Source organism: Fistularia commersonii, chromosome 10 (assembly GCF_037954325.1).
Source record: "Fistularia commersonii isolate RoL2024-O1a breed Wild chromosome 10, RoL_Fcom_v1.0, whole genome shotgun sequence".
NCBI classification, from domain to species: Eukaryota; Metazoa; Chordata; class Actinopteri; order Syngnathiformes; family Fistulariidae; genus Fistularia; species Fistularia commersonii.
In genome coordinates, this window is record NC_141293.1 from 8085218 (window position 1) to 8109591 (window position 24374).

Below are 24374 nucleotides of genomic sequence, written 5' to 3' on the forward strand. Positions count from 1 at the left end.
AAAAAAAAAAAAAAATCATTTTCATCTAAAAAAATCATCTAATTTTTTTTTAAAGAAGGGTATAAATGTAAAAACCCAGATGGAAAAATGTTAAAAAAATAAAAAAAATCAGTGTTGTTTTTTTTTTTACATTTTTCCATCTGGGTTTTTACATTTATACCATTCTTTAAATTGGAGAAAAGGTCACATGACCCAGTTTCTTCAATGAAATGTTGAAGAAAGAGAACCGTCACATGAAGCGTGACTTTCTAAATGTGTCCCTCAACCTTTTAAGTTTTCTTTTAACCTTTTAAGACCAAAAAAAAAAGTCCATGGTAGTTCTGCAAAAGGAGATGTGGTCCTCATGGCGATAACACCCCTGTTTCCCTCCCTATCCCGCAGAAACCGAGCGATGAGCAGCTGAAACGCTGGGCCCAGTTGCTCAGTTCAGATGAAGGCAAGCTGAAGAAATACGTGAGTGACTCGCCTGCCGTGCAGCAACCTTGAATGCCATCTCTGGGTTTCATTCCATGCTCTCCAAAACGAATGCTTTTTATTTGCACGCTCGCAGTTGAAGGTCAAAGATGGAAAGGCGGTGGATAAGAAGCAGCAAGAGTTCAGTTTGAAGAAGATGATCAAGTTGCTGCACATCAAAGAACCGGCGGAGCATGTCATGGCCATCCTGGGCAGGAAGTAAGATGCGGGGATGCACTTGGGACTTGCGCAAAAGTGCGACGGGGTAATGGAGGCGTGAGCCAAATAAATAATGCCGTCGGCCCTCTGCTTCGACGGGCTGGGGTTGAAAGAGAGAGAGAAAAGGACAGACAGATGGAAAGTGATAAAGAAAGAAGGGGTTATGTCGGTTGGGAGGGCCAACCACTAATTGTCTTGTGTTAATAATACCAGTAGTGCAAACAGTTACATGCTAATAGCCGTAATACTCATAATGTACAACAGGGGATGTTTGGCATTACATTACATTACATTACAGTCATTTGGGAGACGCTTTTGCCCAAAGTGACTCACAAAAAGTGCAATTCAGTCACCGAAGATCCAAAGTACCAGTAGTCTGTAGTCAGAAGTCACCACTCTACCAATAAAACTATCTCAAAACTGGCGAGATGCTAGCTGCAAAATGAGAGGTGCATCACGGGATATCCCTCAGCAGAGTAAGGCGACGGCAGCATAACTAGGAGCTAGCCTAGTGCTAACTAAAGGTTTTTAGCTTGCATGTGCAGACATGCTTTGGATGGAAAGTCCCAATGTTGTTTCACTTGCCACCCGTCATTGTACATGCGCCCTTCCAACATGGGACCTTCCAACAGGTCTAGCCAGGGGAACTCTGGCTACCGGTGCTCATTCCTCAGACGTGAACGTAGAAGCATAGAGGTTACTTCTGGTCCTCAACCCCCCCCCCGTTTCTGTCTCAGGTATCCTGCAGACCCCAAGGCCTTCACCTACTGTGGAATGTCGGGGGTTTGGGACAGGGAGCGAGCAGGCCGGCGAATGAAGCTCAAAGAACCGGAGACGTGGGAGCGACTGCTTAGCCAGGAGGGCAACACAGCTGCCGCCTGGGAGAAACTCATAGGTCTGCAGTGATGTCCTACAGGACGGTTTGAAAAGTCTTATATTCCCCAAGGTACCTTGAATGCAACGTTCACTGGCTGGTCAGCCGGGATCGCAACCAAACATCCTGTCTGTGGATTTACTCTAATTTTCGAACAGGTCAAAACAAGCATGAAAAAAATGAGGGAACATCAATGAGGGTGATGATGAAATCGATGCAAAACCTCAAAATAATTGTCATAGCGACACATGTTCAAAGCAGGGTTGTTGAAGTGTCAACCATGAGCTACAGCTTCTTCCTTTCCCTTGGGCTGCTCCCTTCAGGGGTCACCATAGCCAATCATCTCCCTCCATCTAACCATCTCCTCTTCTTCTTCTTTTCTTATGTCAACTAACCTCCTATCCTCTTGCCTTCCAACCATGAACCACCTCTGGTCTTCCTCTGGACCTCCTGCTTGGCAGTTCCAACCTCTGCATCCTTCTACTCCCCTTCACCTCCTCTGTCCATGTCCAAGCCATTTCAGTCAAACTTTTTATCTCCAGGACATCTAACCATCTAAAGAATGTCTAAAGTGCCGGCTCTCTGATGGACTCATTCCTGATCCTCTCCATCCTCCTCACTCCCAAAGAGAACCTCCACATCTCCATCTTGGGCTATTGTATTCTCACCTCTTCTTCACCTCTTCTCCACCCTCTCCGTTGCTGTGGACTCCTGTCGTGCCACTCCTTGTAGCCTCAGGGTTCCTTAAGTTCTGAGATTGTTATCCCATCAACAAAATGACATAATGTCACTTTGTTTGTGTTAACCAGATTCCTGTGAATGTTGCATCCTCCCCTCTTTGCAAAAAAAGGGTTTGATGCCCAAAGTAGTTGGTGATGCGCCTCCTTGTGGTGACCTGCAACATGAAGCGCTCAACACCTTCGGCGCCACATTGTCTCAAAATGCTCCTCGGGTTCTCGCCTCATGCAGACAACCGGTCCCTCCCCTTCATGGCGATGCTGAGGAACCTGAGGAACATTATCATCCAGGGAGTCAGCGAGGCTCATCACCAGAAGATCATCAGTAGACTCACAAGCAAGGTGGGTGAATTGGAAGTGGGGTAATGACATTATGTCTGGGACCTAATGTCCTGACCTGATTTTCTATGACGATCTAACAGAAAGCCGTTGTTCAGAGCCGGCAGTTCCCCTTCAGGTTCCTCGCCGCCTACAAAGTAGTCATGGAGCTCCGCAGATCAGGTGGGATGAGAGCATCGCGAGGTGCCACCAGAGCTCATGCTGTCTTTTAAAATGTAAAATTGAGACAAGTGAAATCATCCACGTGTCCTCCAGGGTCAAAGAAGAAGCTCCCTGCTGATGTGGAGATCCAAAGGGCGATCCTGAAGAAGAGCCTGCAATCCCGCCGAGTGGACTGGGCGGTGGCCAGCCGGAAGCGAACCAAGGCAGCGATGGGTGTGCCTTTTATTCGTGTGATGTTTTTGAAGAAGAAACGGCAGCTCCTCCTTGCACAGTATGTCCTTCGCCCTATTTTTTGGTTTGTTTGTTTGTTTTGTTGACCCTTTTACCTTGCGGGAAATATCAAGGTTCCCTTTTTAAAGCCAAATGGCGGCAGTCACATTGGTGATGGAGGGAAGATGGAAATGTGATTTTTTTTTTTTAAACACGTCTCAACAATAGGTAGTCAAACTGGAAATATCAGGACAGGGATCGGCAACCCGCATGCGCCTCTTTCATCTTTACACTGCGGCTCCGAGTGACTTGGGAAAATAAATTATAAATATTTAATTGAAGTGTATTTCATTTGTTTTAATTCCTTTTTTTAACTTGTAGTTCTAAGTTGGAAGATTATTGTGATCTTGAAATATTAAATAAAATTATATTTATTATTTTTCGCCGCACAAAATAACGTCACACTCGCGGAAGCCCGTATACCCGCCAGCCGGTAAAGTCCCGATTTGCAGATGCTGTGCAGATAAACTAGGTAAAATAAATATTTATGAAGATATTTTGAAAATATTTATTTTTTTATTGTTTACTGACACAGTGATTTTTTCCCGATTTATTTCTAAAATTCAGGTCAAGGCTCCGCTACGGGCTCTGAAAGCCCAAAGCTCAAAATGAGTTCATTACATAGATAAAATTTAATTTTCTCCGCAATACTTTGTGAATTTCAGAAGCAACACACTTGTTTATACAAAGTGTAAAGGTAATAAAAAGCAGTATATACAGTGGTACCTTTGCATTCGACGTCAAAAAGTAATTGCGGCTCCCGGAGTTTTCTTTTCCGAGGAAACCGGGTCAAATGGCTCTTTAGGGGGTTACGGGTTGCCGACCCCTGTACCAGGACAAGGCCATGAGAGGAACCATCATGGGGAACATTCAGTTTCCTCCTTTTTAGCTTCTCAGCTAATCATCTTCCTGCCCTTTTTTTTTAACCAGCATCCATAAATCATGTCTCTGGTCAGCCTCCAGGCCTCCTGACTAGCAGCTCCAACCTTAGCATACTTCCCTCCAGATCTTCCCCATCCCTCCTCTGTCCATGTCCAAACCATCTCAGTCTGGCTTTTGTCTACGGAAGATCTAAAGCGTGCTGTACCTCAGATGGACCCATTCCTGATCCTCCATCCACCCTCCTCCCTCCGAACGAGAGCCTCCACATCTTCACCATTGCTGCCTCCACCGTTTGGAATTTAAGTCATACAATTGTGACACCGCGGTATCCTGCTCAGGAACTGGACTCAAACTGTATGCGTATGATGCCGTTGAATTTTTTGGCAGGAAAACGAAGAAGCGCAATGCGGCCAACGGTCTGCGGGGGCCAAGATTCACTCTGACTCAACATTTCCTGTCTGCGTGTGTCTCAATTTGAGATCTCTTAACCAAAGTGCAGATAAGAGAGCAGAGCCGTACCTCGGTTTACCAAATAACTTCTTTCCGAACACGTCGGTTTATGAACAGTGTCGTAGCACACAATCGTGGTTGGTGGCTCTGCACTGAGATAGGCTGTTGAGCCTCAGTCACACAGCAGCATGTGTCGGCCAAACCAAACTCCTTGCTGGTTCCCAGCACTTTATGTTCTTTTTTTCATTCTGTGTAATGAGACAGAGATGAAGAAAGAGGTAGTGGAAGGAGGAGTTTGTGTTATCTGGTCTTGCCTTGCAATCTGGTACGTCAAGATCATCGGCCTGTTCCACACCTGAAGGTCAAAGAGGCAATAAAGGGAGTCAACGTTCTTGACTGTGAAGCAGAGCTAATCGGTATTTGAGAGAAGTTTTCTTGCCTACCCTGAGCATAGAATGACTTGGTGAAAAAAGCTTTTATTTTGGCGGGTCTTATTTCTTGGGAAAAAAAATTGATATAGGAACCAGTTTGTTCACATTTAGCCAAAGAAGACCCTTTTTGTTCTGCTCGGTCATTGAGTCATGCCATGAATCTGGCCCATCTCTAATACGGCGTTTATTTCCAGGAGCAAACCATTGACTAAATTTAAGTGATTCGCCCACTTCAAAAGTACCCCAAGGACTATTTTACCATAAATGGAACTGTTGAAAATTCCACCGATTCCATGATTGCAACATCTTATAAAGTACCGTCCCCTAATGTCTTGTAAATAACCAGATCCAGAATCAGCTGATTAGATCCAAGTGTGGTGAACACATGAGGTCACGCGTACGTGAGTGCGTGGCGTATGTGAGCCAGGTTGCAGAGACAACAGACTGCTATTCATTATGCTAAGCTAAGTAGGGGCGGGAAGAGAGGGGCACCTTCTTGTATATCTGTGTTGCCAAGTAGGTGAAGCTATCAAGACGGTGGTTTTATTACATTAAGCAGAGGGATAACCAGATTCCCCCCCTCCCCAGGCGATGCGCTGCCCCTCTGCTTGACCGCTACTGCAAGGCTCTGGAGACCGCCGTTCAGATCTCCTGCCGCCACAACGTGCCTCCTTTGCCTGGACGGACGGTCATCCTGCTCAACACCGAGACCGTCGGTTTCCGCAGGCCGTGCCTGAAAACCGACTTCTGCCTCCCGCGGCCGCCACAGAGGGAGGATGAGGCAAACGGTGAGGATGAGGGGAGTCAGAGAGGAGAGAAGAAAGACCAGGATGAAGATCTCACCCCCTCTGTGAGTGCCTGCTCTTTAAGTCTTTTCCAGATGAACCACAGAACGTTGAAGTATGGTATTGCGGTAACCCATAATCTGTCCTCCGTCAGGTGATGGAGGTGTTGGTGTTGCTCTCTCTGATGATCGCCACCAGCGCCGAGGATACTCAGATCGCTTTGGCATCCTGGAATGGCTTCGCAGCCGTCGAGCTGAAGTCCGACGTCCTCCTCGACAACGTCAGGGCCGTGATGGAGCAGATAAAGGTGAGGGGGAGGTTGCCCCTCCTCCGGCTCGCCCGACGTTATCGAAAATGTACGCTCTTAATATTCCCCCCGGATATTTTCTCTCCGCAGGAACTCGCGCAGATGTCGAGTACGGAAGATGCCGACTTCTTGTCCAGGTTGTTCAGTAAGACAAACAAGGTTTGTTTTCAAAGTCAGTTTGCAGCACGCCCAATAAACAAAATTTTAAAATTGCAGCAAGCTACCGCAGTGGTTAGCGCCTCGCCCCACAGCAAGAAGGTCTCTGGTTGGATTCCCAAATGACAGCCTTTCTGTCTGGAGTCTCCATGTGTCTTCGAAGGGTCCCTCCAAGAGTCCGAAAACATGCTGGAGGTTCTTTGGAGACCCCCAAAATTGCAGAGATTTCCCATCAATATCCATGTCATCGTTCATTCTCTTCATTTTGCGAACATCCCAGTTTATTTTGTTTTTCTGGCTTGTAAATAATTTAAACAATAATACAATTTTTTTGATTTCCTTATGTAATGTTATGCCCCCTTAGGAAACACTTGTTTTATTTGATTTACTTATTTAGTATTTACTTATTTTTACGAATCTTTAGACTGGTGGGAGACCCTGAATGTTTTAGACAATGTATAAATTAGAGGATGAATGGTTGTATGTCTCTATATGATGTGTGAATGAGAGGGTGAATGGTACGTCTATAGGTGGCCCCGTGATTGGCCCAGGGTGAACCCCGCCTCTTGCCCAATGACAGCTAGGATAGGCTCCAGCCCTCACAACCCCAAGTGGAGGATAAACGTTATCGGTAACGAATTAATGACTGAATCTAAAATTAAATTCAAGGTGTCAGAAGCCGTCGGGAGGTTCGACGATATGTTTACAAAAGGGTTCAGGGCTAATGGCTAAGAGCTAGCCTCGGGCTAATGAGCATTTTAAGGCAATACATTTATTAGGAAATGATTTGTTCCTTTCCCGGTTGTGCCCAGCGTGTGATGTTGATATATGTATCCTATATGTATTGATTTGTATAAAACATGTATGCAATTGGAAAATGTCCATTTGGTCATAGGTGGACAATATCATCATGCTGAACGACAGCTGGAACAACGACAATGTCAGCTGGGCCGTCCAGAACTACCGGAAGGAGGTGAACGCCAAAGCCCTCCTGATCAACATCCTCGTGAACAACTCGTGAGACATCATTTTATTTAAAAAAAAAAAAAAAAAAATCAAATTTCTGTTTCTGTCAATGCAATTTTTTTTTTTTCTCCGCTGCAGTGCTGTCTCATATTCATCCGACAGCCAGTGTGTAGAACTGACAGGCTTCAGTGAGCAAATGCTGAGGTAAAAATGAGAAGCGTGCCCGGTTTTTAATCCCAACTCTCGCAAAGATAATGCCACTTTTTGAGGCTGTTTACTCTTCTGTCAACTTCAGATGCATTTATCCTTCATAATCTCAAAAATTCCTCGGCCAGGTTTGTGGCTGAACGCGGATCATCCAGGCTGCTGGACCACGTCGAGCATTTGGACAGGGTTTACAACATCCAGCCACCAGAGGGAGCCAAAGATAAAGCAGAAGCCACCAAAGACTTATGCACAATACCAGCCATCCCCAAGTTAAGGTAATTTTATCTTTGTTTGTTTTTGGGACGTAAGATGTCAGCAGATAAAGAAAAATTCATTTCTGAACAAAAAAGTTCAAAGAACTAGCCCTCTCCAGGGAAATGTTTAGTTTTGCATTCCCACAGCCATTCAGGGACCACAGAAGGCACCAGTGTGACGTGCACCTTAAGCTCCACACTCAAAACAAACCACAGAAGAGGTAGACATGGACAATGTGGAGGTGTAAGCGGCCACAACCTCCATGTTCCGCATGGCGGTAAATATAACCGTGGACTATAAAATGGGTCGAGGTGTTTTTATCTTCTCCCTGCGCCGCTTCATCGTGCGAAGAACCCCATTAGCCGTTGGCTAACTCCGGACCGATTCTGGTCCAAAATGCTGGTGTTCCTCTGCAAGCTCTGCCACAGGCCTATCAGACCAGAAGAGCTTGGACCTCTTCGTTGGTGCAGATCTCGCAAGAAAACATCAGAGCAGTGAGCACAGCAGTTTTTAAAAACTTGGAAGTAGGGTTCTTAAGGAAATGTAAAAAGACTCTGTCTCGGAGATGGAGCTAAGAGGGTTGTAGGAGCTGAGGTCCACCTTCCCTGGTCGCCTCTGCTGTCTCCACAGCCTGAAAAGGTTCTCGCAATGGCAAAAATCTGCTCCAGTATGTAAGGAGCTCATGATAAATATTCTTGATACAAATAAATCTTAGAAAGATTATCAGCCATTTCAGGTTTAGCATTTTGTTGTAGAAGGCGCTGATGGTTTGAACTCGCCCTCTCCCCAGGTGGCGAGGGGTGCGAGTGTTCATCTCCTCCACCTTCAGGGACATGCATGCCGAGCGTGACGTCCTGGTGCGGAGCGTCTTCCCGGAGCTCCGCCGCCGCGCCGCGCTGCACTGCCTCCACCTGCAGGAGGTAGAACTGCGCTGGGGGGTGACTGAGGAGGAGTCGGAGCGCGCCGTGGAGTTGTGCCTCTCGGAGGTGTGCCGAAGCCAGATGTTGGTGGCCATCCTGGGGGAAAGGTATGGCCTTGTGCCCCCCAGGCTTCAGCTCCCAGACCTCCCGCAGTACAGCTGGGTAAGATCTGACTCCCAGCAGAAGGCCAAGAAATACGGTACTTCAGATTTTATATTAGATTTCCCCGGGTGGAGCAGTTTTTCCATCGTGTCTGCGCGGGGTTCCTCCGGGTTGCTTCCACTGTCCAAAAACATGCTGGAGGTTCACTGACATTGCCGTGATGTAGAGTGAATAGCTGTTTGTCCGAGAAGTGTCCCGACGTTCAGAGAGGACTGTATCTGCTCTGTGAGATCACCTCCTCGAGGAGGAGGGTTCACGATGCCCCCCGGTAGCTGTGCTAAAGCGCTTGCCTTTTGTGTGCAGCTGACGTCAGCCCCAGAGGGCCTCTCCGTCACCGAGATGGAGATCCGTCAGTTTCAAGCTCTCCACCGGGATGTGGCGCACAGCCGGATTTTCTGCTACTTCAGGGATCCGAACATTGTCAAGTACGCAGCCGTCGTTGGGACAAAATACTTATTTGCTTGGTCGGTATCCATTCGGCTAGGAGGACAGCGCGGCGACGTGACGGCTTTGTGATGCCACTCTGCCTGCAGGTCGGTTCCCGCTGCCTGGAGATCTGACTTTGCGCCCGAATCGAAGGAAGCGGCGTCTAAAATGGCCTCTTTGAAGAGCTGGATCCAGGACAGTAACGCGAAGGTCACGGAGAAGTGAGTCTGACTTCCTTGCCTGATTACAAGATGACGATAAAAAATTCAAGTAAGTGTCCGCCTGTCTCCTGCAGTTACCCTTGCGAGTGGGGCGGTGTCGTGGAGGGAAAGCCCTACCTGAAGAACCTAGAGAACTTCGGCAAAGCAGTGCTGGAAGACCTCTGGAAGGCGGTCACGGTGCAGTTTGTTGAAGTGAGTTTCTTCACAAACGCTGTATCGACCGACGTCACTTTGCATGTCGAAACCCCGTCTTGTGTCCTTCCGGCAGGCCAGCGAGGCCACCGACGCCAGCGAGCAGGAGGTGCACCAGGCGTCGCTACGACGCAACTTCTTTGGGAGGGCCAAGCTGCTGTCCGCCGCCGTGGAGACGGTGCGGAAGGTCCAGGTCAACGGCGGCGTGGTGGTGGTGGAGGGCGCCGCAGGGCAGGGCAAAACCGTCTTCATGGTAGATATGCACAATTATCCTTGACTGTGCACAGTTGCACAAGAGAAAAGCTCATGATAAATAGATTTTTGTTCTTTCCATCTCGTCACAGGCCGCCCTCGCAGATGCACTCAGAGCCAGGGTCGGGTCCGGAGAACGCCCGGACTTTCGTGTCATCTCCTACTCAACGGCGGCCAGCCGGGCCGCCCGCTCGGCAGAGAACCTCCTGCATTGCCTCCTCCTCGGTCTGAGGGACATGAAGGGTGCGGGGGAGCAATTGCCGTCAGTCCTCTCCTACAGGTGGGCAGAGTCAGGATCGCTGGTTGTTCTGTTGATTTGCTTATTTTTCAACCGTCTCCCGTGTCCCCAGAGACTTGCTGTTGGAGTTCCATGCCGCCCTGAAGGTTCCGGGGACGGGCCAGCCACTGGTTTTCATGGTGGACGGGGCGGACCTGGTCCGAGATGCCGCAGGCCAGCCAACCTCCGACTGGATCCCACAGCACCTACCGAAGGTCGGTTGCTACGACAGCCTTTTTACATTTTTGTTGTCCGGCTGCCGCTCACTTTTCATCCGAATAAATCACCGGGTTTGATATCTTTGTCCATCCGCTGATTGGACAGAAGAGAGAGTGTGAAACAAGGGGGTGTAAGGGTTGGGAACCACTTGCACAAATGATCACAGTTACATGTTAATAGCTGTCATGACATCATAGAAATAATGATAGTCGCCTGGCGAGATAAAGCCACGCCCCTAGGGAAGCCTGAAAAAGGAGATCCAGGGACTTGGGAGAAAATGTACGGTTGCTATCATGCATTAATGAAGGGACACGAGTGCAGACAAGATTGGAGGAGGGCGATGCAGGGATCACCTATGGCCGTCAGGGGTAGCCTGTGGCCACTAAGGGGTAGCCTGTGGCCACTAAAGGGTAGCCTGTGGCCACTAGGGGGTAGCCTGTGGCCAATAAGGGTAGCCTGTGACCACTAAAGGGTAGCCTGTGGCCACTAGGGGGTAGCCTGTGGCCAATAAGGGGTAGCCTGTGACCACTAAAGGGTAGCCTGTGGCCACTAAGGGGTAGCCTGTTCCCACTAGGAGGTAGTCTATGGTTACTAGGAGGTAGCCTATGGCCACTAGGGGCAGCCTAGCTCTAACTGTAAGCTTATCTATGTGCATGTAATTACACATCTCTTTTGTTGTCAGGGTGTGTGCTGCATTTTGAGTGTGGCATCCAATTCCATGCTGCTGCAAGCGTTGGCAAAGAGCAGGGGCATCTTCCGCTTTGCTCTGGGGCAGCTGACAATGTCTGACCGGAGGGAGATCGTCCAGAAGGGACTGGACGCCTTCGGGAAGAGACTCAGTGACTCTGCCTTCAACAACCAGGTCTCCATTTGAGATGCACCCTTGCGCCCCTACCCCCTTTTTTTTTTTTTTTCTTTGACAAGCTTCGTGTTTGTCCGAATCCAGCTCCAGACCCTGACGATGAAGAAAGGAGCTGAGAGTCCCCTCTACCTGCACTTGGCCTGCCAGGACCTGAGGAGCTATGCCACTTTTGACAAGGTCAGACGCTTTCTTACCTCTCTAGCGTGTGTGTGTGCTCGGCGTGTAGCATTGCGTCCACGACCTAGTGCAGTTCGTAACTAGAAACTGTGCTGAAGTTTGAAATCACCCTGCTTCATTCACCTACGTCATATGAGTTCCTACGAAACCATATAATGATGAGAGATGAGATGAGATGAGAACAACTTTATTAATCCCGAAGGAAATTGTTGTGCCAGAGTTTCAAGTAAAAACATAACAGTAATAGATAATAGTGGAAAGGGGGAAGAATAAGAAATATAATGAAATATAAATTGTCTTATGGTTTTATTATTAAATTATTAAATATATGGTTTAAATATTATATATTATATTATAAAAAAAATATGGTATTAAATGTAATGGTTCAAAGAGTTGAGGTGCACGGTCTCCTGGTCCCCAATGTACTTGAATGCACTGAGGTATGGGCTGGTTCCTGAGAAGGTTCCAGGAACTGCAAAAAGCCTGGTGTGAAAACAGACCAATGCAAATATTCTTCATGTATTAATCCTTGATAGGTTATGAGTAATATTTAGATTCAGCAAGAAATGGCCTCATTCCTGAAAAGGCTCTCAGAATTGCAAAAAGTTCCCAACTGTTAGAAAGGGGCTATTGTCTCCAGCAGAGCTCAAACTGCACTTTAGGTGGAACCAAAGAACGCGGCACTCAGGGACTCAAGCTATACTTGAGCTTGTCCTTGATGACCTCTGCTGCTACAGATTGAGTTTTTCAAGTGTGTGTGTGTGTGTGTGTGTGTGTGTGTGTGTGTGTGTGTGTGTGTGTGTGTGTGTGTGTGTCTCAGCTGAAGGAAAGCCTCCAGGTCCTCCCGTCATCTCTGAACCAGCTGGTCCGGCACTGTTTGGAGAGACTCCTCTCTCAGCACCGGGACGTGCCAGGACTCGGCTTGGCTCTGGCCGTGCTCACCATCAGCCCGGCGGGTGAGCGGAGCAGTTTGGGAACCTTCCGGGGTGCAGACGGATCCCGCACCCCCTCCTCTAACCTTTTGTTCATCTCCGCAGGCCTGAGGGAAAGGGACTTGTACTCCGTGCTGAACACGTGCAACCAGCTGCCCAGCACCGGCGGTCGACTCGCCTGGCAGGAGGTGCTGCGGCTCTCCAGGAAGCCCGGGGGCCGCGTTCCCATGGCGACGTTTGCCCACATAGTGCAGCACTTAAAAAGGTAGAGGGGGCTTTTATCAGCCCGACGAAACCGCACCAAATCCCCGATCCGACAGTATGTCTGAACCCACCGCGCAGCCTGACGAGCCCGTCCCATCTCCTCGCCGATGACCTTCTGGCCCTGAACAACCACGATGTGAAGAGGGCCTTCGAGGACCTCCTCCTCCCAACAGAAGCCGACCATGTCGACGTTCACCTGATCCTCGCAGGTGAGAGAAATAACAACTTGTTGCACTGCCAAGGCAACAGGGTGCCCATCCTGAGCGAGTCTCTCCTCTGCAGCTCACCTGTGGACCCTGGCAGACCCCCGCGGCGAGGAGACCTTCCTGCATTGCGAAGCAGAGGCGGTGGAGCACCTGTCCTCCAGCCTGGTCCGTAAGCCCTCTAACTCTTGTCTCAAGAAACCTCCCACGTAGAGCAGGTCCGGACCTCCACTCTTTAAGATGATCTACAGAAACCAAACATTTTACCGGCCTTTTACCGCCGCAGGAATGCGGGTGGCCTTCTGCCTCGACCACTTTCAACCTCTGCCTCGTTCCTTCAAGCTGAGGGCGCATTTCACAACCGAATCGGTTAATTTCGCGTTGGTGTATTAAGACTATTTGTCTCAAAACACCCCAGAGCGTTTTTCCGTCTGTCAGGGAATTGGGAGATTTCATGCACATAGAAGAGGCTATCCCATCCCTTTACTCAGGTCCGAGGTGAGCAGCCGGAGGTGCTGCGGTCCCTGCTCTCCAGCTACTACTTCCTGTATGCTAACGTGCGCCATGGCCTGCTGCGCCCCCTCCTGGAGACCTACGGCCTGTTCGGTATGTTTCGCGCCCGCCGTCCCTGCCCACCTTCTCCCCAACCACAAAACGGTGTGCTTTTCTCCATTCTCTCAGAGGACGTCGGGGACGCCCTGGAGGACTGCAGGGGTTTCCTGCGCCGCCACGCCGCCTTGCTCGCCTCCTGGCCGGCGCTCTTCCCTCAGCAGGCGCTCAACGAGCCCCAGACGATGCCAGCTAGCGTCTGGGCGCGGGGGCTGCTGGGGGACGATGCCCCGGGCGTTGTCGTGTGGCACAACAACAGTCGGACCGTGGAAGAGAGGAGCAGGTGAGGGCAAGTTCTCTATCGGGGGCGTCGGTGGCATCGGCGGCGTTGACGCTCCGCATGCTTGGCCGCAGCGAGCTGGTGTCCACCTTCCTGTCCGAGCCCACCTGCCTGGCGGTAAACGGCGGCGGAGAGATGATGGTGGTCGGCACTGGACGGGGGACGCTGCACGTCATCCACGCACAGACAGGGCAGGTACAAGGTGGAGGACACACACACAGATATATAGACACATGCATATAGATGCACACTCACCCACACACATACACTCATGTATATAGATGCACACTTGCAAACACTAACAGATATAAAGACGCGCACAAATACAAACACATACCAGGAGCTGAGAATCCCAACTACCCTACATTATGCAGACACACACACACACATAGATGCAAACTCACACACATACATGTACAGACGCACGCACACTCACCCACAATCATTCACAACCACGTATATATAGACACATACCCATTCACATATACAGACACACACGCATGCACATATGTATGAGGAGCTGAGGAATCCAAACCCCCCTACTTAATACACACACACACAGATGGACACACCCTTCCATAGAGACACAGACACACACCAACAAATATCCACACAATATAGACACATACACATACAGTATGTAGAGGCACACACGCAAATGGATTCACACTCACACACACATATATCCAGAAACCAAGAGCTGAGGAATCTCAACCACCCTGCATTAAACACACACACTCACATACGCGCAGGTGCTCCATATTATCACGATGTTGTCTTCGGTGACAAACAGGAAGTGAAGTCTCTGGCCAGCAGCTGCGACGGCATCTCTAGCTGCGTCTTCCTGACGGATGGACTCGTCTCCACCACCTCCTTCGACGGACAGATAGAGATCTGGGACGTGCACAGCGGGCGCAGGTGAGGCGGTGGCGCGGGGATAACCATCTCCGTCCGGGTCATGGAGAATGACTCTTTTTCCCTTTCCTTCCCGCGCAGGACTGAACTCATCAAAGGCCACGCACACGCCATAACGGCCAGCGACGCCACCGCCGACAGGAAGCACCTCGCCACCGCCTCCCTGGACCAGACGCTCAAAGTCAGTCCCGCCCAGGCGTCCCTCGCCCGCCTCTGGATTTTAGCATTTCAGACATCCCTTCTCTCCTCCCCTGCAGGTCTGGTCTTCTGCTAAAGGCCGTGAGGTGGCGTCCCTGCAGGGCGCCAGCCCTTTTAACTGCGTTTGCTTCGACCCCGAGGACCGCTTGCTGGCGGCAGGCTGCTGGGACGGGGGAGTGATCGTGTGGAACTGGCTGCGGAACGAGACGCGAACCGTGAGTGGCGGCGGGCGTCACCACGGCGGGGCGTCACCACGGCGCTCACCTTCTCTGTTTTTTCGCTTCCCCCCCAGGTCCTGCGCGGTCACCGTCGCTCGGTGCGCAGCCTCTCCTTCTCGCCGTCCTCCTCCACGCTCTGCTCAGGCTCCGTGTCTGGGGAGGTGCGCGTCTGGTCGGTGGCTGCCGCCGCCTGCTTCGGGCACTTCAAGGCTCACCGCGGCGCCGCCGACGCCCTCGCCTTCCTGGAAGACGGTCGAATGCTCGTAACCGCAGGCGCCGATCACGCGGTGGGTGAGGGCGTCACGCTGTGTCGTTATAAACCAGATGGGATTCTCTCTTCTGAATTAGTCTTCTCCTGTTCTCCCGTGGGATACAGCTGCAGCTATGGTCGGGCGGACTGGGATGCGCCGCCGGCACGCTGAAAAGTCACAACGTAAGTTTCCGTCCGCGGCCACCACCTTTCGGTTTCTCAGTTTAAAGATGGGCGTTGTTTGTTAGCCACCTGCTAACGTGACGGGTAACTGAGAGTCTGGTGCTGGACGGTGGGGTTTTTTCATCTCCACCTTGCAGGTAGAGGGAGCTTTGTGGAGCTCCTTTTCCTAAAAAGTGGCTTCGGGAAAGTCTCCGGCATGACTCGCGATCAAGACTGTAACCCCTCGGTGTCAGTGCACCAATACCAAATACCTCGAATAACCATGGCTTATCGTGCATTCACCCTCTCATTCACTTTTCCTATAGAGACAATCAAACGTTCAGTCTCTTATTCACACGTCTGGAAAATGTATTATTGCCGATGAACCTCTTGCATGTTCTTGGACTGCGAAAGGAACATGGAGGTCCACGCACGGGAAAGGCTCCCTGTGGGAATCCAACCAGCCTTATTAAGACACAGTTTTATTTTTATGAAAATTAGCAACCCTAAGATATTTCTGATCCGTATCTCCTCCCTGTCAGTGTGAGCAGGAGCCCCCCCAGAAGAAATCCAAGACCTCCATCCCGGAGCTGGCCGCGCTGTGCGCCGTCGTGCATGGCGACAACGTCGCCGTGGGATACCATGAAGGCCTCAGACTCTTTAGTCTGGAATCAGGTGCGATTGGACGCGGCGTAACCGTGGCGATACGGGCCGGTCCTTTTGAAGTGCTGGATACAAGGCCATTTTTTTTTTTTTTTTTCCCGAGCACAGGCGAGATGATCTGGGCCGCCGAGAATCTGGAGGTGTCGGTTCCCTCCCTGCTGTGGGCCGGCGTGGGCGAGGAGACGCTCTTGGTGTCTGCGGGATCTGACGGTCGCCTGCGGGTCTGGGAGCGGGAGGACGGAGCAGCGGCAGGCCTGCGGCTGCGCGGCATGTCGGGCGTGCAGCCGGGCGTCATCAACGCCATGGCTCATAACGCTACGCATCTGGCCACGGCCTCAGGTGAACGGCGAAAAAAAGCCAGGCTTTTAATGACGGCATCAACGTTGGCTTATGTAGAGTCCATAAATATTTTGATGCCGCTAAATCCCACTTCCATGCACAGCATGTCTGGACCACACTCTTCAAGATGATCTACAGCACAGGTGTCATCCTCATTTTCACTGCTAGCTTTCACTGCTGTGTTTTTTTTTGGACGCGGCTTGCTAGAGCACATTCTGCTGCCATCGTAGTTTGGCTTTTAATTCTTGCACAATTTGTTGTTTTTCTGGAAGGCTAACTTTGGCATTTTTAGCTCCGTCTTTGGTGTCAAAATGCCAACATAGATTGTACTCTCTGACATCCAACACTGCCACATAACATAAGATAACAATTTTTTTTCTCCTTGAAGCACAAACACGTATTTGCCTTCCCATCTTTCTTCCATCCGCGTCAACTTTTCTCCTCCCGGACATTTCGTGATCATTTGGATTACTCAGTTCCACTTGTTGAATATGGCATTGATGTGGATACACTGCAATCTAATGTTGGGATGCCGTCACTTCGCAGGTCACATGATCGGCATGAATCGTGGGAAATGTAGTTTATGGTCAATGCACAGGTTTGGCTTTTATTTTAAGACTCTCACAGGCCATAAAATGACATGGCGGGGTACATTTGGCCTTCTGGCCTCGAGTTTGACACGTGATCTACAGTGTTCTGAACAGCCGCCTTTCCCCGGGGCCCTCGTTCAGATCCCAGGTCAATGCAGGCGGCCTTCTGCCTTGACCAGTTGGGGTTAGAAAGACAAAGAGATAGAAGGCGAGAGCGTGGTAAAGACATAGGGGATATCAGGGGTGGGAGGCACTAATGATCACATTAGTCATAGTCTCAATAACAAAAGCGCTGATCGCGACATGCCAGGAAACAAAAAGTGGGTCCCGTAGCGGAGAAAGCCTATTTATGGATGTTTTTGTCTCTCAGAGAGCTTCACTGTGACTTTGCGGCTGCTGGTAGAGCTGGGCAGGGACGTGAGCGCCGAGCCCCAGGCAGAACTCAGGGGCCACACCGGTGGCATCACCTGTCTGGCCTTCAGGCCGGATGGCGGAGCGCTACTGTCTGGAGGAAAGGATCAGGTGTGTGTGTGTGTGTCTGTCTTCGGTCGCCTGGGAAAAGATTCCCTCCAAAAACCCAGATTTAGGCGTCCTAGGAGGTTGATGTGAAATGAACAGGAACTAAGATATGGACATGACACCATAGCAAACCCCGAGTATATGTGTGTGTTTGTGTGTGTGTGTGTTTCAGGCACTGATGTTGTGGGACGTGACATGCACCCCTCCCCTCCAGTCCAAGGTGCTCCCCAACGCCCACAGGGATTGGATCACCGGCTGTGCCTGGGCTCCGGACTGTGCAGTGAGGCGGCTAATCAAAACACTTGCCTAATGGGATATTCCAACTGTCTGATTTAAAAAAAATGATTGAAAATTAAAAAAAAAAAAAAAAAAAAAAATGCAGTATGGGTATATATATATACATATATATGCACACACATTTAAAAAAAAAATGTATATATATACACATTTTAAAAAAAATGTATATGTATATATACACTGCTCAAAAAAGTAAAGGGAACACTTAAAAAACACATCCTAGATCGAAATGAATGAAATATTCTTATGAAATACTTTGCTCTTTACACAGTTGAATGTGCTGAAAACAAAATCACACAAAAATGATCAATGGAAATCAATTGTATCAACCCATGGAGGTCTGGATTAGGAATCACACTCAAAATTAAAGTGTAAAAACAAACTCCAGGCTGATCCAACTTTGATGTAATGTCCTTAAAACAAGTCAAAATGAATCTGTGTTGCTTCCTGAGTGGACACTATGATTTCACAGAAGTGTGATTGACTTGGAGTTAGATTGTGTTGTTCAAGTGTTCCCTTTATCTTTTTGAGCAGTATATTTACACCTAGACCTGACTCACAAATTAGACCCTCTTACCGAAAACAGTGGAACCTTAACTTACGAGTGCATCAACTTAAATATTCCAAGATATGGACTTTTGCGATTTGCGATACAAGCCCAGATCTGTGTTTGGAGCGATTCGGATGACCATGTCCGTCCGCCGACATGGCTGCCGATGTTTGCGAAGGAGCGTTTAAAAACAGTGGGACGCGCCACCTGCCGATAGTTAGCCCAGAGAAAATCACAAAAAATCATGTGCGTGGTGTGTGTGTGTTGTGGACTCGTCTGTGAAGAGATGGAGAAGTGGTTGTTGGTGAGATCCGGTGATGGAGAGCATCGTCTGTGAGAAGGCGGAAGCCATTTACGGGGAATTATTGGGAATTACGGTAATGTTGACAGATGATGCATCAGAAGAGTCATTCAAAGCCAGTCAGGGACGGTTTGATGGTTTCCCTCCGTCCATAAATGAAGTTTAGACATAAAGTGTAACAGAGGGTGCAAGTTACATTTAGCAATATATTGTAGCATTAAGTGCATAGACAGAAAGTTTGAGCAACAAATGAAAAAAACAAGCTCCTACTCCTGCACCACCAATACACTTAATAAAACAACTTTTTGTCTTTACATTGTCTTTTAGTCTGTATTACTATTTTTTATTACATCATTATTTATTAGTGCATTTTTCTTATTTCAAATCATGTAACAAAACCGTGGGGGGCTGGGACAGATTAATAGCGTTTCAATTGATTTGACGTACGAGCAAATTGAGTCACGAGCTCGGTCACCGAAACCAATTAAACTCGTAAGTCAAGGTATTACTGTATTAGAAAGTGTTACACTGAAAGACCGAGATTAGTTTTTCGGATGTTTGTAGAGCTAACTTGGTAGAGCGGGGGCTTCCCTCCAATCAGAAGGTTGGCTGTTCGGTCCCTCTCAGGGAGGACGGTGAACGCCCACAGTTGCTTCCGATGGTCCACTGCCATTATTTAAATATAATCCAGTGTAAAAATACTTAAATTCATGTTTTGGCCTCGGCCCCCTCCCAGGTGAGCTCCTCCAATGACGGGAGACTCTGCACGTGGGACCTTCAGGCCGGCCGGTGTCTCCGGGAGATCCCCTGGATCGTTCCTCTCACCTCTGTCTGCTGCCCGGTAATTTTTAGAAATGTGGCAAAAAAAAAACAAAAACAAAAAATTGCAGCGTCACTGACACAACTCCACGTTTTGGCAGGGTGACTATGTGATGGCAGGATGCGCCGACGGGAAGCTGCACGTCTGGAGTCGGGAGACGGGCATGGAAATCTGCCACATCGGCGCGCACGAGCAGCGAATCAACCACTGCTCGCTCCTCCCGGGGAAAGGTTTGCCACTTTTAACGGCTAACAAGAATTCATTTCATCCATTTCAGTTAGCGTGCTGCACAAATCACACTCCTGCATTTTTTTTTTTTTTTTTTTTTTTTGAAAATCCAAGACCTCGCCCGAGAGGTGGACCCGGAGGAGGTGACGGTGCTCACCGCGTCCAATGACGGCACGGTGCGGATCTGGAAACCCCTACAGGTGCATCGACTGGGACGAACCCCGGCTTTTTTTTTTTAAATCTTCTTCATAATTTTCCAGCACGAAAGCTTTTTTTCCAGGCAAAACAACCTGGATGTTTGGGGAAACATATATGAGCGAGGCTTCACGGTGCACCGATTCATCCTCTCATCTTACCTGGCTCCAGTGCCACCTGAAAGTGCATTATATCCATAATTTGCCCCAATCGATATGCAGTATTAATAGATATCGATTGATTTCCATGCTCCCACCTTTGCTTCGGCTCTGAAGGATGTAGACCAGGGGTGGGCAAACTACGGCCCGCGGGCCAAATTCGGCCCGTTGGTCTTTTTCATCCGGCCCGCCAAAGATCGGAACAAAGTTCATACTTGATGTGAATGATTGAGTGATTGGATGAATGAATGTGGAAACTCAAAAAGGAGATTATTTCATTTTTTTAGCTATTTTCCTGAGCTGAATGACACAGATTGGCTTTGTGATTTAGCCTTCTCTGTGGACATACTGACACTCATGATTGAGCTGGACGTGAAGCTACAAGGGAAAAAACAGTTTGTGCACGAAATGCAAGCAAATGTCAGAACCTTCAAAACCAAGCCGGTTTTATTTTCAAAGCAAATGTCATACAAGTCTGAAATGGGCTGTTAACAAATGCTTTTTTTTTTTTTTTTGTTTTGTTTTGTTTTATATGTATCATATCTTGTAGGGACCCGGCCCGTCTGTCGAATTTTAAAAGTCAATGCGGCCCCTGAAAAAAAAGTTTGCCCACCCCTGATGTAGACCATCCTTCTTTGGGGGCGGCCAAGGCGGTAGTCAGTTGCGTCCCTCCAATCGGAGGGTCAACGGTTCAATTCCTGGCTTCAATTTGTGTCTGCTGAAATGTCCTCGGGCGAGGCGCAGAATCCCGAGTTGCCCGCTATGGCCGAACATCTTGCATGGCAGCTCCGCATCCAATACAAAGCACCATCTTAGTGGAGAACGTGTCTATGGACGTTATCAGTCATCCAGGTGGTGGTGAATTCTTGTCGCAATCTTCTTGTTTGGCAACTGGACTTGAATTTCTTCCCTCGGAGATGTTTCACCCCACAGCCGAGAGGCTTCTTCAGTTCCACTGACCTGTGGGGAGCTTCTGAAACATCTGCAAGGGTTGTGGGCGTGTCTAGCTTATGGTGACTTGTTATGTAAATGGAAGATTTCTTGTTGAAATCCTGGCAACTGGACTTGACGACAAGAAGATTTGGACAAGAATTCACCATGACCTGGATGATGGACAAACCCCGCACACAAATGGAAGAGTTGATCAGCAGAAACTAGGTCAAGGGGTTGCTAATGGGGTTATTAAGGTGCTAATGGGGTGTCATTCGTTGGGGACACAGGAGAAAGTGGAAAAAATTCAAGTCTAGTTGCCACGACAAGAAGATTTTGACTTAGTGGAGACTATTTTCCATTTCTTGTTTGTCCAAAGGTGGAGCACCTCAGCACGTTAGGGGGCCACACGGGTTCGATTCACAGCGTCGCTCGCAAGGAAGGGACCCCGGAAATCCTCACAGTTTCGGCAGACTGCTCACTGCGGTGCTGGCGGCTGGAGACAGGTATCGCTCTTCTAGGCATTCAGCCGCAGCCATACAAGATGAATGTTTTTAAAATTAAAAATGATACATTTTTAAAATGATAAATTATTATAAATCATTATCCAGGGTGTGTATTTCCTGTCCCCGCAGAGAATCCCCCCAGTGCCAAAAGCCCTGTAGCTGTTCTCTGCTTCTCAGCAACGGATGATGTGCTTCTTGCTGGTTACGAGTCAGGTTTGCTGGAGCTGTGGCAGCGGGGCGGTTTGGTCGGTCGCAAACAGGTGATCCACGAGGCACATGCAAGGGACTTCCTTGTATGTGATTTTTACACGATTGTCAATTCAGACTTGCTTACCTGGTTTTCTTTTCCGTGACTCAGGCGTCAGAATGTGCAGTCTGCGCGGTGTGCCCCATGCCCGACGGTCGGTTCGCCGTAAGCTACTGCAAACCCCTTGTGGACGTCTGGGAGGTGGTGTGGAACCAGCATCACAGTGCGGCCAAGTAAACAGACACATTTTACCCCATTTAACACCACACTGGGCTGTAACCTTTCTCCTTTTCCTTTGGGCTGCTTCCTCCAGGGGGCGCTACAGCAAATCAACCCTCATCCAACCCTATTCTCTGTCTTCTCATCTCTCACACCAACTTATTTCATGTCCTCCTTTACTACATCCATAAATCTTCTCTATGGTCTTCCTCTAGACCTCCTGCCTGGCAGCTCCAACCCCAGCGTCCTTCTACTGATATATTCACAATCCGTACTCTGTTCATGACCAAACCATCTCAGTTTGGCTTCTCTGAACTTATCTCCCAAACATCATGTGCTGTCCCTCTGGTAGACTCCTTCCTGATCCTATCCATCTTGGTCACTCCCAAAGAGAACCTCAACATCTTCATCTCGGCGACCTCCAGCTTTGCTTCCTTTCTTTTCCTTCAATGCCACTGTCTCCAAACCAAACAGCATCACTGATCTTCGCACTGTCTTGTACACGTTTCCATTCCTTCTGGCTGATACTCTTCTCACACATCACCCCTGACACTTTTCTCCACCTGTTTCAAACCTGCTTCAACGTGTTTCTTCACCTCTAACCCAACTGGGCTGTAACAAAAAAAAAAATTCAAGTCAGTCAAATTTAGAGAGTCAGAAGTTGCAAAACTCCTAGCTGGACTTCCCCCCGGGGGCTACATTTCGTGAATCTCAGCGGGCCGAAGAGAGCCAGGACACCAAAACAACCTGCTCACCTGTTTCTTCCAGCCTGAAGAGGGTCACCACGTACGACCTCCCGGAACGGATCGTTCGACTCTCGTACTCCTCAGTTCTGCTTGGCGTGTCCGACCAGACGACTATCTACAAGATCGATCGCCCCGACGGCAAGAGCTGCACTGAAGAGAACAAGAGGTAAGAAAAAGATCAGGTGAAGGGGAGGCTCGTTCAGTAAATCGATCCAGGAACTGATGTGCTCTCATCGTCAAGTCAGATTTTATTTTTATGGCGCTTTCCACGGATTTTTAAACGCAGCCTACACAAACCCTACATTCGCCCAATGAGCGACTATGGACGGCCCTCTGCCTCAACCAGTTGGGGTAGAAAGAGATTAAGCCACGCCCCCCCGGGAAGCCCTGAAAATGATAGAGCCCACGGATTCGGTAGAATATTGGCGTTTGATATATCGTGAGAAATCTTAGAGAAAAGAAGTAAGCAAGTGATGGAAAAGGTTCGGAGTTTTAAATTGTGTCCGAATGTGGTATTGAAGGACCTCTGAGGTGGGTGGAGCCAGATGGGTTCTGGTCCAGGAGCCAGTAGTGGACTCCTGCTTCCTTTCCGAAGGGGCAGAAAAGCTTGCAGAACAAGGTTGTGGGAGCGGAGCTTCTTCAAGTTCTCCTCCCTTCAAGTCTTGAAGAGAGGAGGTCAAGGTCACACATCAATCTGTCATCTTCTCCCTCCACCCATCGTCAGTTACCACAAAGACATACGAGTCCTGGGGATGATCCCCAACGACGAGAAAAGTGTGTGGCTGGTGGGCGAGCACGGCGGAGCGCCTCAAATTGGATTTATTGTGAGTCCCGTCCCAGTTTCTACTCTGATCCGCTTTCAAAAACCAAATAGAGGACACCGGTCTCGCCCCTGCCTTTCAGCTGGCCTTGGGCTCGGACAACGATATCAGCGTAGCTTTCAGCTCGATGACGCTCGATGAGTGGGACAAGGACGAAGCGCAGGGGAAACACTGGATCACGGCCATAACTGTGGACAAAGGTGGGCTTCACCGTAATTTCCAGCAAAGACTATGTGGTCTTTCAAGTGGTATTTGTTAATTTTTTTGTTTGTTTTTTTTTTTTATTCTGACCCGCTGCCAGACTTGGTGGTGTGTGGCGACGTGACGGGGAACGTGTGGTTCAGCGAGCCCCCTGGCTTCTCCTCGTGGAGCAGAAGAAAACCTGTGAGTGATCTTCATTCGTAGCTCTTCACAACAGGCTAAACAAATAACATCGGCCAATGAGCCGGAAGCGAGCTGACGTGGCCTTCCTGTTGTATTAGATCTTATTGTTGTTTTCGGTTTTAAAGCGGAGGAACCGTCGTGAAGGACCCATGTGTTTTCTCAGGCTGGAGGCTCGTACATCCCATAATAGTAGTGAAATACTTCAGTTCTTTATTCGCTCATTAGTTTTACCACTTATCTTGCGCTCAGGGTTACGGGCGGACCTTGAGCCTATCCCAGCCGTCTTTGGGTGAGAGGTGGGGTTCGCCCTGGACCAATCACACGCCCGTTTATAGACACATACAACCATTCACTCATTCATTCATTAACTGATCGATGTACAACCATTCATTCATACATCATTTTGAAATATAATTCACCCTCTCATTCACATGTGATATAGACATACACACATTCAGTCACTCATTCATACATTAGATGGAGATTTACAACCAATCACTCATTCATTCATCAATTGATGTCAACCATTCATTCATACGTCATATTGACATTCAATTCACCCTCTCAACCTCGTGTCAAATACAGACCTAGAGCCATCCACCTTGTCATATAGACATGTAACCATTTAT

The 24374-nt window shown here is 48.9% G+C and overlaps 1 protein-coding gene across 8 annotated transcripts in view; it reads left to right on the forward strand.

Moving 5' to 3' along the window:
• The window catches only part of tep1 (telomerase-associated protein 1), a 36233-nt gene that overhangs the window by 8856 nt on the left and 3003 nt on the right, over window positions 1-24374 (forward strand). For 4 of the 8 annotated variants that reach the window (XM_086153537.1, XM_086153539.1, XM_086153536.1 and 1 more), the window contains exons 7-52: window positions 382-453; window positions 551-672; window positions 1410-1567; window positions 2516-2625; window positions 2706-2784; window positions 2878-3055; window positions 5406-5667; window positions 5757-5909; window positions 6000-6068; window positions 6961-7082; window positions 7170-7235; window positions 7367-7513; window positions 8284-8575; window positions 8879-9000; window positions 9109-9222; window positions 9297-9414; window positions 9491-9667; window positions 9759-9946; window positions 10017-10158; window positions 10845-11024; window positions 11109-11201; window positions 12022-12157; window positions 12239-12398; window positions 12476-12606; window positions 12680-12768; window positions 13092-13492; window positions 13564-13684; window positions 14283-14407; window positions 14486-14585; window positions 14662-14817; window positions 14895-15107; window positions 15197-15253; window positions 15775-15907; window positions 16004-16234; window positions 17195-17346; window positions 17516-17623; window positions 19228-19332; window positions 19412-19541; window positions 19654-19739; window positions 21202-21328; window positions 21434-21588; window positions 21687-21808; window positions 22563-22706; window positions 23265-23364; window positions 23444-23561; window positions 23663-23745. In XM_086153537.1, coding sequence (XP_086009663.1) covers window positions 382-453; window positions 551-672; window positions 1410-1567; window positions 2516-2625; window positions 2706-2784; window positions 2878-3055; window positions 5406-5667; window positions 5757-5909; window positions 6000-6068; window positions 6961-7082; window positions 7170-7235; window positions 7367-7513; window positions 8284-8575; window positions 8879-9000; window positions 9109-9222; window positions 9297-9414; window positions 9491-9667; window positions 9759-9946; window positions 10017-10158; window positions 10845-11024; window positions 11109-11201; window positions 12022-12157; window positions 12239-12398; window positions 12476-12606; window positions 12680-12768; window positions 13092-13492; window positions 13564-13684; window positions 14283-14407; window positions 14486-14585; window positions 14662-14817; window positions 14895-15107; window positions 15197-15253; window positions 15775-15907; window positions 16004-16234; window positions 17195-17346; window positions 17516-17623; window positions 19228-19332; window positions 19412-19541; window positions 19654-19739; window positions 21202-21328; window positions 21434-21588; window positions 21687-21808; window positions 22563-22706; window positions 23265-23364; window positions 23444-23561; window positions 23663-23745 — 6447 coding nt within the window. The remainder of the gene's footprint in view (window positions 1-381; window positions 454-550; window positions 673-1409; window positions 1568-2515; window positions 2626-2705; window positions 2785-2877; window positions 3056-5405; window positions 5668-5756; window positions 5910-5999; window positions 6069-6960; window positions 7083-7169; window positions 7236-7366; window positions 7514-8283; window positions 8576-8878; window positions 9001-9108; window positions 9223-9296; window positions 9415-9490; window positions 9668-9758; window positions 9947-10016; window positions 10159-10844; window positions 11025-11108; window positions 11202-12021; window positions 12158-12238; window positions 12399-12475; window positions 12607-12679; window positions 12769-13091; window positions 13493-13563; window positions 13685-14282; window positions 14408-14485; window positions 14586-14661; window positions 14818-14894; window positions 15108-15196; window positions 15254-15774; window positions 15908-16003; window positions 16235-17194; window positions 17347-17515; window positions 17624-19227; window positions 19333-19411; window positions 19542-19653; window positions 19740-21201; window positions 21329-21433; window positions 21589-21686; window positions 21809-22562; window positions 22707-23264; window positions 23365-23443; window positions 23562-23662; window positions 23746-24374) is intronic. The other 4 variants (XM_086153538.1, XM_086153541.1, XM_086153542.1 and 1 more) reach the window with 3 other exon arrangements.